General features: G+C 49.7%; 1 protein-coding gene across 5 annotated transcripts in view; it reads left to right on the top strand.

The window, feature by feature from the left end:
- Positions 1–10,366, top strand: part of SMURF1 (SMAD specific E3 ubiquitin protein ligase 1) — a 127,000-nt gene extending 116,634 nt beyond the window's left edge. For 4 of the 5 annotated variants that reach the window (XM_077140618.1, XM_077140615.1, XM_077140619.1 and 1 more), the window contains 6 exons: positions 409–587; positions 1,757–1,894; positions 2,711–2,831; positions 3,828–4,029; positions 5,421–5,505; positions 7,070–10,366. In XM_077140618.1, the coding sequence (XP_076996733.1) occupies positions 409–587; positions 1,757–1,894; positions 2,711–2,831; positions 3,828–4,029; positions 5,421–5,505; positions 7,070–7,169 (825 nt within the window). In that variant the 3' untranslated portion in view covers positions 7,170–10,366. The remainder of the gene's footprint in view (positions 1–408; positions 588–1,756; positions 1,895–2,710; positions 2,832–3,827; positions 4,030–5,420; positions 5,506–7,069) is intronic. The other variant, XM_077140617.1, reaches the window with a different exon arrangement.
- The last annotated feature ends 1,741 nt before the right edge of the window (positions 10,367–12,107 follow it).

Genomic DNA, 12,107 nt, shown 5'->3' with positions numbered 1-12,107 from the left:
TTGCTTTTCAGTTCTTTTCAGTGTGATGGAAAGCAGGGCCAGCTTTGTGGGCGTGTGACCATGCAGTCACACAGGAGGGCCACAGGCCCGCTTACTGCTCTGATGTTGCCGTGTTGAAATAAGAGTTCACATTTTGCACTGGGTCCACAAATTATGCAGCACTTTGAAGAGAGCATGTTTGGGCTAAGGGCACATAAAATGTGGTTTCGTTCCTCTATATGAAGGATATGCTCTGGGTTTCCAGCAACTGATGGCCCTTTTTCCTTTGATCATGAGAGCAGCCAGCACACGACTGGCTCCGTGCTCCACGGGGCCGTGGGACAGTCCTCCCAAGAAGGGGTAGGTGCACAGGATATCTGATGGCTGTCATTTTTCTAATGAAAGTGTGTTCTCTGGCACCCCCTCCAGGACCATTTGTCTTATTTCCACTTTGTGGGTCGGATCATGGGACTGGCCGTATTCCATGGACACTACATAAATGGGGGCTTCACAGTCCCCTTCTATAAGCAGCTACTAGGGAAACCCATCCAGCTCTCGGATCTGGAATCGGTGGACCCAGAACTACATAAGAGCTTAGTGTGGATCCTGTAAGTATTGACTCGCTGTTCTGGTAACTGAAATTCACAGGCACCTGTCTTAGTATAACCGAAATTTACCTGTTGTGTGTGTCCGTGTGTTTGTGTGTACATGTGTATATATTTTGGAGGAGGGTGTGAAATGGGAGAAGAGAAATAAAGAAACCCGTGTATTATAGCCAGAAACAAAAAAAAGCAAACTAACATATTTCATGGACTTGTTTTCCTCATGACATTTTGTCTGTTTCTCCCATGTCCTAGTTCTGTCTGTCTTCCTTGCCTTGCGAGGTAAGATCCCAGCTGCGAACAAGGTAGCGTCCCCAGGCCTGCAGTTGGTTGGGTTGCGACACTTCAGCCTCTCTGCATTTTATCTCTAAAGGGGTCAAGAAAGTATCAAAACAAAATTATTTAGTCACTTCATTTTAGAGTCCTCCTGGACGCCTCTGAAAAAACATAGGTGCAGTGACAGGGTGGACTTGCAGGCATGGCAGGTCCTCGTGCCTGGGCCGACGTCACAGGCAGGGGCTTTCTCGGCCAAGCACATGGGAAAAGCTGATGGTCTGAGCAGGAATTGGGGGCTGTTGCCTGTGTCCCGAGTTAAATATAGTCTGTCTCATTTCACCTGTGCCAGCTTGAATGGGGAGTAAAGGCCTTTTATCCTGTGCAAGAGCTATCACGTCTGTTTCCAAAAATATGCAGATTAAGGAATGGGTTTTCATTTTCAAGTGCTTTTTTGTTTGAACTGGAACACATGAAAAGACTGCCTTAAAAGGGGAAGCCACACAAAGAGTGGCATGTTTCTTAGGGTGGCTTCCCCAGGGTGCTTTCTCTTTGGCTCAGTCGCTCCCTTGTGATTCCCTTCTTTCTGCTCAGACTTAGGGGACAATTAGGGCATCACGTCTCATAGTCACAGAATGGCAGATCTAGCCACACCCTCCCCCCACAGGTGGGAAGCTGGGTGCCGAGGACACTCTGGAACTTGAACTGTGGCCCTGGCTCTCTCCACCCCTTCCCCCTGACCCATGTCCCCCTGAGGGCCTGCTCTGCCCCCTTTTGCAGTTCTGGGTCTGGCAGTCAGTGAAGACTGCCTCTCTCTTTCTACTGGATTGTTCCATTTAATGTTCTGTTCACGGCTGCCCAGTGGCAGAGACCAAGCCAGTTGCCATCTTCTGTCCTAACAGAGAGAACGACATCACCCCTGTGCTGGACCACACTTTCTGTGTGGAACACAATGCTTTTGGGCGGATCCTGCAGCATGAATTGAAACCCAATGGTAGAAACATTCCTGTCACAGAGGAAAATAAGAAAGAATATGTCCGGTAATGTCTGGGGGGCTTCAGGGGACCCTGTGGGGAGATCAGGTGCCTGGGACCCTCCTGGGCATGGCTGGGTTCACATTTAGATGGTGGTAGCTCCTTTGCTTGAGGACCTACAGACTTCTGGAGCAGACAGCTGCCCGGTGTGAGGCTTGCCTGTCCCCAGTGCCACTTGTGACCAGAATCCCATCAGCAGAGGAGACTGGGAAGCTGCTGGGTTTGGCTGGGAAGCCCTGGGTAATGATGGCCGACATGTGGAAAGAAGAGGGATGGCCCTGTAGTCCAGGTGGGGGAAGAGCTCTTAATGGGCTCCTAGTTCTGGAAACGAAGACAGGGGAGACTTCCCTGCAGTCAGCCGCAAGGACGTCTCCACTGTGGCCTGTGTTACCATCTCTCACTCAACGTAAGTCGATGTAAATGACCAGTCCCTCATCGGAAACAAACACACGGGCAGGTCTGTGTGCTTGAGCTGCCAGGCGGGTGGTTGTGTGTTTCCCACACTGCCAGCATTTTATGTTCAACTGTATTGCCGTATGGCAGCTGCAGTCACAGGTCAGGTTGGGTCCTGCTACTGGTTCCAGTCAAGAATGAGAATGTGCAGGGGCATGTGCTGATTTGTTTTCAGTTTGACACTTGGGCTTAGGGACCCCCAGTAGGTGGGGTTTTGTCTGTTTCCGTGGGGGTGGGGGGTGAGCTGTGCCTGCGTGGGACCCGCACGTCTTGTTGAGTAGTGTCAGCAGAACCTACTAAGGGAGAAAAATCACTTTCCCTCCCCTGAATGATTTGGTATTGCTTCCAACTTGTGACTTTTTCTTTCAGGTTGTATGTAAATTGGAGGTTTATGAGGGGAATTGAAGCCCAATTCTTGGCTCTTCAGAAAGGGTTTAATGAGCTCATCCCTCAACACTTACTGAAGCCTTTTGACCAGAAGGAGCTAGAGGTGTGTGGGGCGGCTGGGTGGTCAGGGGCTGCTTGTTTTCATGGGGCCTTCTGGCCACCGGGGGCAAGGCCAGCTGGGACAGATTCAGGCTGAGCAAGAAGGGGCGTTGAGGGTGTGTGTGCTAGTGTGAATGGAGCCAGGGGTCCACTGTGGTGAGGTGAGTCTGGATAATTCTTTGGAAATTGCTCGGGGTGTTTTGTGGCTTATCCTGTCTTTCAGGATCACCCACATTGGCGATTCCTTAACCTTCTTGTGTCATCACCTCAGATCATGGAAATTTTTTCGTATATAATAAAATTCTCTTACAATGTCTGCCCTTTGGTTTTTAATTGTAGCTATTATTAAAATAACAACAAAGTATTACTGTCCCCTGTAGTTATACTTCATGTGCTTGAAAACAGTGATTCATTTATCCCTTGTCCATCTCTGTTTGAGGCCAAATAGCTCAACCCTTTAAAGTATTTCTCAGTCTTTCTGCTCCCAGTGAGAGCCTGGGAGTTTGTGAGCCTAGAGATGCTCGCTTGGGTGGAGAGCAGCCCTGGAGGGAACCTTTTCAACAAGTTGAGGAACAATGCTGTTTTCCTTCACCTCACATTGCTTTTGCTGCATTCCATTGTCTTTAGACTTTAAGTTGCACAGAACATGGAGTCCTTGAGATCCCTGTGACATTGGTCATACTTTCCAGTCACCCCCGCACAGTCTTGCCCATTGCATCTTTCCTCCTCTTTCCAGAATTTTGGTGGACAATCATCTTAGGGGCCGTTTCCCATCCTGGGGGTAGAGGAAAGATGGAGGCATGTGCTACAGGCATAATTCACAACTGTGTTCCTGTCTGAATCTGTCTGGAGCTTATTTGGACATGGCTGCGCTGTGCTTTGGGGAACCAAGTTTTTAACTCCTTGTATATGGGAGCTGGAGTTCATTGGGAACCTCTGAGGTGCATCATGATGCTCATTCATACATTTAAAAAATAATTTGCCTGTGACCCCTCCCCAGCTGATAATTGGAGGCCTGGATAAAATAGACCTGAACGACTGGAAGGCAAACACGCGCCTAAAGCACTGCGCGGCAGACAGCAGCATCGTCAGGTGGTTCTGGCAGGCGGTGGAGACCTTCGATGAGGAGCGGAGGGCTCGACTTCTGCAGTTCGTGACGGGGTCGACACGCGTCCCTCTCCAGGGCTTCAAGGCCTTGCAAGGTGACTGACGTGGAGGTGGGGCTGTAGTGCCCAGACTGGGCAGGGAGCAGCAGAATGTGACTAGGCTGCTTTTCTGAGACGTCTTACCAGGAAAAGAGATGATGGATGTTCTCTTATAACAAATGCCTGGCCTTGCCGAGGGCTTGCCTAGCAGATGCTGTCGGTGAGCAAGTGGGAGGCCCCTGCTGAGCGTAGGATGGTACCGCAGGGAAGGTGGTCTGCTGTGTCCCTTTATGCCTCAGGGCTGCAAGGGAGTATGGTGACGCTGGAAGGAGTAAGGGGAAGAGTGTGATTGGATTAAGGTTGAGTTGACTGGACTTGAAATACTACTAGAGCTGACAGTACAGGCACAACAGCAATCACTCTTGCCTTCACCAGCCTCCATCCTGTCGCCTTCGATCCTAAGGTCTTTGGTGTCCTTTTGCCCCATCATAACCTCCACCTGTGGAACTACTGGTGGGGAACGCTGCAGGGATAGAAGGTTCTTGGGGTCGAGCATCCTTGTCTGTGGAGGCCCCCACCTGCTTGTCCAGCCTGAGACTCTCAAGGCCCCTCGTGCTGTGGGGCTTGGTCACTGACAGGGCACCTGACCATCCTGTTCTCCTGATGACCAGTAAGACCAGTGGGCAGGGATGATTAGCTCATTTTACAGGTGAAGAACCTCAAGCCTCTGCCTCACAAGGGGCTCACAGTCCACCATGGCCCAGCTGGAAACTTCACAGCCTTTTCCCTGGCCCTATGCTGTAAAATATCTGATTTCAAAATCAGAACTCTCCAGACTCTGAGAGCCGGAAGGAGGGAGGTGAAGGGTATTATATTAAAATCTAGTGAATTGAACTTTACAAATTGGTAGTCATTATAGATGAATTTCAGGTATAGTACATTCCATGTGGACTTTCTTTATTGCAGGATCCTCTTTGCATGAGAGCAATTCTTTACTTGGGGCTTTGCACTGGGATGCTTATCTTTTTCTTTTTCCTTGGTTCCTCTGCCTGGAGAGGCTGCCTGACTTCATATCCCACTTTCCTCATAATGCAGCTGTCCTTTGCCAACAGCAGGCCTGCTTGCAAAAAAAAAAAAAAAAAAAAAACAACTTGTGAAAAACGTAAATCACTAGTGATTTAGGGATTTTACTCTTAAAATCCTCCATGGGAGTGGGCTCAGGGGCAGGGGCATCAGTTGAGTTCTCAGAAGTCCCTGGTCTGCCCCCTGGGATGTTCTACAATCTCTGTGTCTGGGTGCCAGTACAGGCTTCTTCTAGAACCGGGTGGGCCCTCCACAGCCAGCCCACCAGGGACTCCTGGCCTTGGGTGGAGGGAGGTGGGCTCTGGCTCCCGGGCCTGCTGCAGCTCGGCCCCTGAAGTGCATTAACTAGAATGTTGTCTTGTAAGGCTCTACAGGCGCCGCAGGGCCCCGGCTCTTCACCATCCACCTGATAGACGCAAACACGGACAACCTCCCGAAGGCCCACACCTGGTAAGGGTGCTGCTGCGCATTGGGTTTCCCGGAGGTGGGTCCCCACCGCGGTGCTTTTTCATGTGACTTTTTAAAAAACAATTGCCATATTGTAGTGCTCTGCATTTCACTTGTATGTGGTGTCAAGATAGCTGGCAACTGCACATGTGTTGAATCAGATGAGGACTTTTCAGTGTGTCCAGGAGCTGAGGGTGACATAGGAACCTCTGCCACGAAACTGATTTGTTGTGAGACATGTCAACCATGTGGGTGCTTCAGCAACAACCTCCGACCCCCACTCGATGGGGTCAATCATCATCTTAGCTGCATCTTGGTGGGGGGAGTTGTGTGTGGTATGTCAGCAGGAAAAAGTGTAGCTTTTCATTTGGATTTATTGGTCTTCATTCTGGGCCCATTTCTCTTCTCAGAAAGAACTTGGCTAAGGACTTATGGTCTGTGTCTGTTGAAAAATGTTTTCCCCATCAATTTTCATTTAGAAATCAGTATCTATCATGGATTATTTGCTCTGTGGTTTACAAATTGAATCACAGACTGTACCCTGTCTGGGAGGCATCTGCTGACAAGCACAGCTACCCCTCATTCAGGAGAACCAGTCTCAGTGCTGTTGTGTCATCTCCCAACTGCATGTCCTGGGATGACTGTGTGACTTTCTACCACTGTTTTCCACACCCATGAACCAGACTCAGGTGGGACGTGCCCAGCCTGGCTGTGAGCACTGCTGCAGGAGCCGTGCCCAGCGGCTGCTTTCCTTCCAAGGTGCATGCTGGCCTCTCACAATTTAGTGCCTAGAATAAAATGGATGGCAAAAATATCCTCGAATGCTAAAGCTTCAGAAAGCAAGATGGCCACGTCATTTAACCCAACTCTTCACAAAACTTTCCAGTCAAGTAGGCCCTAGTGATTTATGAGGACACGCATGTCCTCTGACTCATGACTTCGCATTTTTTTGTTGTAAGCTAATAACCTCTAACTAGGTGCCTTTTTCTTTGCACAAAAACTGGAAATGAATTTCCTCATGGAGTTAACAAGCCAGTCAGTTAATATTCATTTTATCTTTCAGGGATTTGACATCTTATTATTTTGAGACATAATTCCTGTTTTTGCAGGGAGTTTTTCAAGCTACTCCATTTTGGTTTCAGATCCAGTCATGGAGGGATAGACACGTGACAGACTATTAGTGATGACTTGACCGCCAGATTGAATTAAGGTGTCTGCAAAGGTGGTTTCCTTACAGAGTAATAATTTCAAAGACAAAGAACAAAATACCCCCCCCCCCAAAATGAAACCCAGACAAACCAACTTGAGCATTTTGTCCTAATATAACCAATAAATTCTAATAATGGTTTTATTTTCATTTTAAAGCTCTTAGGATTTCTTTTACTGTGTGTGGACTGAAAAATCCTTGCATGAAGCAGAAAAGCTCCAGTGGGAATGGGAGAACTACCTCTACTTGCGCACTGGGTGGTCTTGGTCTCCCCCTTTTCTTGACCCCATCCCAGCCCTCATGGGAGTGGGCCTTTGGCCGTCCACCAGCAGTGACACCCTGCCTCTTGTCTCCCTCCAGCTTTAACCGAATCGACATCCCACCCTATGAGTCTTATGAGAAGCTCTATGAGAAGCTGCTGACCGCGGTGGAGGAAACCTGTGGGTTTGCCGTGGAGTGAAGAGCCCTTGAGGCAGCAGGCTCTAGTTCGCGGCCCATCAGACCAAACGCATATCGTTCTCTGTGCGCCTCCTGCAAAGCTGGCTGAGGTCCTGGAATCCTAGATAATGGAGGGGAAAGGGTTGGCTCCCCACTGTGTGTTGGGGGGGAGGGGGCGGGGGGGACTTTGGTTGGTGGCTCCCACCCATATATTCCTCCTTTATTATAATATTCCTGCCCCCTTCCATCACCCATCCAATAAAACGCAGCCAGGGTCAGCGTTTGGCTTCGGTCACACAGGAATGATCTGCTGTGGTTGTCACGGGGACTGGGCCAGGCTCAGTGCCCTGTGGTCTCTTGTTGGAGGATTGACCTGCAGCTGTGGAACTGAGCTTGGCTGGCTGAGGGGTAGCTGGTAGATATACCAGCTTTTCCATCTCAAAACAATCTCAAGGGTCCTTTTTTAATTCAGCAGCTGGTGGATTTCTTATTAGAGCTGAAATTCCAAATTGCACATCCTCACAGCCTGCCCTGGGTAGCACATTAGTTTCTACCTGAAAAATAGTGGTCTGCTTACTGAAATTCTGCCACAGCAGGAAGCTCTAGTCAGAAATGTGTTTCCCCTTTGGAAAGATAAGGAATTGGGGCAGCCTTCCCTGGAGGCAGGGGGTATCCTTTCCAGGGTATACTGGCTGAAAAATTTGTTTTGCACAGAGAAAAGTTACCTTTCCTTTTAAGAGTCCCCTTTGCTGCATTATCTATACAATTTGGAATATTTTCCCAATGAAAACACCACATAAGCTTTTAAAAGAATAGACCCAAACCAGCCTCAGCTCCAGCCAGCCATTCCCAAAGCTGTGATTTCCACCCCTTTAGCCTTGGCAGAGCATCGACTGTGTTACCTGAAATATTAACAGACTATTATGGGGAAATTGCGAAGAGCCAAACTAACAAAACAAAATTCTGTTTGTATAGCTACTGGCTTAGTAAGAACTCACTTAAAAGGGAGAGGAGGAGCAAATGAGGTTGATGATGAAATTTACCCAAAATCCTTGTTTTATAGGAAGTAGAGTGGGCTGTAAATCTGAAACAGCGGAGGGGGCATTCCACCCCACTCTTGGCCCTTGCCCCATGGCAGATGGGGACACTAACGATTGCTACTCATTCACATGCCCAGATATCTTTGTATAAGGCAGGCCAAAGCAAGCCTGGACCTTAAGTTTCTAACACTGTTTTCCATTTTGCACAGCAGTTCCAACAGTATCTTAGCAAAGTGGCTGATTCCAGATTGCCAAGCTTTGGTGAGAAGCAGCTGCAGCAACACATTTTCCTGTCTGGTTTTCTGGTTGTTGATTTTTGTTTTGTTGGGAGCAAGTGCAGGTAATTCATCGGCAAGACACTTAGCTGCTGTGAAAGCTTATGAGATAAGCCTTGGGACCCAGCTCTAGGTTTGAGCTGGCCTAGAAATTCCCTTTTGGATGCCTCTGTTTTATCTGTTTCTTTTGTTACTGGCCCTTTCCGTGGTGGGGTCTGGAAGTTTGCCTGCTCCTCCGCAGCTTGCTGGGGTCCTCCTACTTGCCCTGGAAACACCTGAGGTTTGATGTGGGGAACATGCAGGCTTTGGTGACGCTCCTCTCCCTGCAGCTGGGGGCTGTGGGGGCTGTGAGAGAGCTGCCCTTCTGGGCTCCCAGCATGGAAGAGGGGCCAGGTGTGGTTTGCTACGGAAGGAAAATTGAGTGCATTCAAAAGGTCTAGACCAAATCGTGGACTGCTTTCTCAAAAGTTTTGCCTTGCTCCAGCTGGGCTCTTTCTGTGTCTCTTGTAATGCGACGCTTTCTGGTGGCCACGTCCCATCTTCTCTCGTAAGCTTCCTCTTGAAGACAGAGGAAGGGTAGCCCTCCTGAGATCAGTCTGCTCTTTAAGGTAGGCCTACACCGTGGTGGGAAAGGTGCCCCTCAGCTACCTGCAGTGACCTCCAGAGTGAGTGCGGGCACCTGGGTTCTTCCTGGTGGGTCATCCAACCTCTGCATTAATTCAGTCCGTGGTTGTACAGGCTTTGAACAGGAGTGTTCAGGTGACACCTTTAAAACAACCTTCTTGCCATCAGGAAGGAGTGGGGGAGATCCCATGGAGGCCGTTGTGGCCCTGCTGCCCCTGTGTGTCTGGTGTCATGTCACCCCAGGTCCAGATGGGTGTGTCCTGTGTCCTTGCGAATTGCCCATCCCAGGACAAGCCTCTGTCCCTCCTTCTGTCCTTGACTTGCATGTGGGATTTGCAGCCCTCACGTCAGGTACCTCATGGGCTGCGAGAGTGTTAGGGGCATCAAGGAGCCTGAAAGAATTCTTCCAAGCTTCAGCTCACATGGGCCAACCGATCTACCTGGCAGTGGCACTGCACTCCTAGAACCTTAAAATTCCACCATGTCTTTTTTGAGCCATCCCAGAGGATAAAATGTGGCCAATGTTAAAAGCTCCTGGTTGTCCCACTTTGGGTCAGCATGAACCCTCTCCATGTGCGAGCTCGTCCACTGCCCCTCACCGTCATCCCAGACGCCCTCCCTCCCCTGCGCCTACTTGCCCAGATGCTTCAGGGGCCCCACTTTTGAGGCTTGTCCTCACCAGCGATCATCAGCCAATACTCAGGGACGTAGCAAACCACCATTCTGCTAGTGCTTTAAACAGAGAAGCCAGGAGGCTGGCTGGGAAAGCATGGGGTGCACGGAAACCAAGTTCTGTAGAGAGACTCTTGCTTGCTGGATCTAACTTTGACCCCTAAGCTCGCTCAGCTGTACCGTCCACATTCCGGTTAGATGTCAGGAAGGGCCTTGTGCATAGAAAACGCCCCTCCCCCTGCAGCCAGCCCTGGTGTGAGCTGCACTGCAGCCTTCCCTAAACATAGTATGAATTTTTAAAATTTGTTTATTTTTGTTTCTCAACCACTTTATAACGTATTTTTTAATTTATTTTGTAATGTCTTGTTTTTAAGTATTGCTGCTATCGTTGTCATTCTTCCCACTGTTTTTATTGCTGATTCACTTTGTGGAAGTTGTACACTAACGTTTGGGTTTGTCAAAAATCAAAAGTATTTAAAGAAATACTAGTTCTATTTAATGTGGTTTTGGAACCAGCTGGAAACAAAACAAACAGTGATTGTACAGCAGGCAGGACCCGGGAGGTCAGGTTCATTTTGTTACATATGCAATAAACTCACAACTTTACACTTTTGGCGTTTGTTATTTTAGTGTGGAAATGAAATTGCAGTTTCCTTATAATCCCACAAAAAAGGGAATCAGTGGTTAGAAATGCTGAGCAGAGCCTTCTAAGGAGAAAGGACAGACTTGCAGAGAAAGGATGAACGTCTGGGGCCTTGTGAGACTGCAAAGGCTCAGGCTCCAGGGCCGTCTCCTTGGCCTGCTGTCACTTGTGTGTTTATTCCCCCAGGGCTCAGTCATGGGAACACAGAATGTCTGTGGCCTCAGGGACAGACACCTGCCGCTTGTGCTCTGCCGTCCAAGAGGACACCTGCTCCAGGTTAGCAAATGTGAGTGCCTCGGCGGCCGCTTCCTACCACCCCAAATTGGCCTCCTTTTGGGTTTGCCCTCGGCCTCCTCACTTGGGTGCTGGGGCTCCCGCGTTGTGCCCACAGCTGCCCCACTAGCAGCCCCTGTGGCCCTCTGCACACATGCTCTTTGACAATTTCTGCCTCCAGGAGTCAAACTGACAGCTCACCACGTCATCTTCTGTATTCTTCCTGTGACTGTGTGATCCTAGGCAGATACACATGTGCAGGTAGTCTTTTCTCTCACCTCATCCCCTGCAGGGGCAAGCTGGCAGGACCAGAGCCTTGCTAGCGATGGTGGCCTGGGCTCAACAGCCTGGCTCTGTAATTCAGCCGTCTGACCCGGGGCAGAGTCCCTAACTCGTGCCTCAGTGTTGCTGTGAGGATTAGGCGTGTTTTGTGCTGTGTGAAATGCTTGGAGCAGAACAGATGCAGAAACGCTCCATTAGCTCTGGCTCACGTTGCTTTATCTTTGTGTCTGTGACCGACGGTGCCTGGCAGCAAAAATGGGCTTCACCCCTGGCTGGGATGAAGGAGCATCTGGGAGGCTAGGCGAGGGCTTGTGCTGTACAGGGGGCAGTGTGCACGTCAGGGCCACTCTCTCACTGGCCCCGGTGGCCCTGGGCAGGAGCTGTGACTGCCTGGCTGAGGCAAGGCTATTTCGTCAACAACAGGGCAGGCTAGAAGGAATGAGGAACGGTGTTCGCAGCCCTGCAGTTCACGGCTGGGTTACTTTGTAGGGTGCCACTAACTCCTCTGCTCCTTGGTTCCCTTATCTATAAAGTCAGGCTAAAATAAAAAAGTTTGATACATACAACAGCATAGTTGATTCTCAAAATAGTATTGCTATCCTGTCAGAACAGCCCCTCCTCGTGGGGAGGGTGGTGTTGGGGGACATGAGGGAGCTCCTGGGGCTCTGGCACTGTGCTCTACCTGGGTGATGGGTGCATGAGTGGAAATGAACATGGAGGCAATGTTGGGGCTTGGGGAAGCCTTCACATCCCCCAATTCTTTGATATGAAAAACGATACTTCCTCAGATTTCCACACAGGGCTATGCCAGTTCCCAGATGTTCCTCACCCTCTCAGCTGCCGCCTAAGGCCCTTCCCTGCACTCAGCACCCCACAGAGCAGGGCCTCTGCCCCGAGAGTCCCTTTACGTTTGCCCCAGGTGCCTGCTGAGCTGGAGACGGCGGCACCACTTCTCCCTGAGGCTGCCCTTTGCCCTCTCACTGGCTTGCTCGCTCACTCTTGCTCAGTCTGTTCTGTTTGCCTTGTAGCAGCCAGAGGGAACTCTGTGACGAGGCAGTGTTGTATGATCTCACTGATAAGAGCTAATTATAAAAGGTAAACTTCCAGAGTTAAAATCTAGAGTATAGGTTACCAGGAATCAGAATGAGGAT

Source organism: Tamandua tetradactyla, chromosome 23 (assembly GCF_023851605.1).
Source record: "Tamandua tetradactyla isolate mTamTet1 chromosome 23, mTamTet1.pri, whole genome shotgun sequence".
NCBI classification, from domain to species: Eukaryota; Metazoa; Chordata; class Mammalia; order Pilosa; family Myrmecophagidae; genus Tamandua; species Tamandua tetradactyla.
The sequence above is the reverse complement of the archived record's forward strand: the minus strand, read 5'-3'. Positions and strand labels throughout refer to the sequence as shown.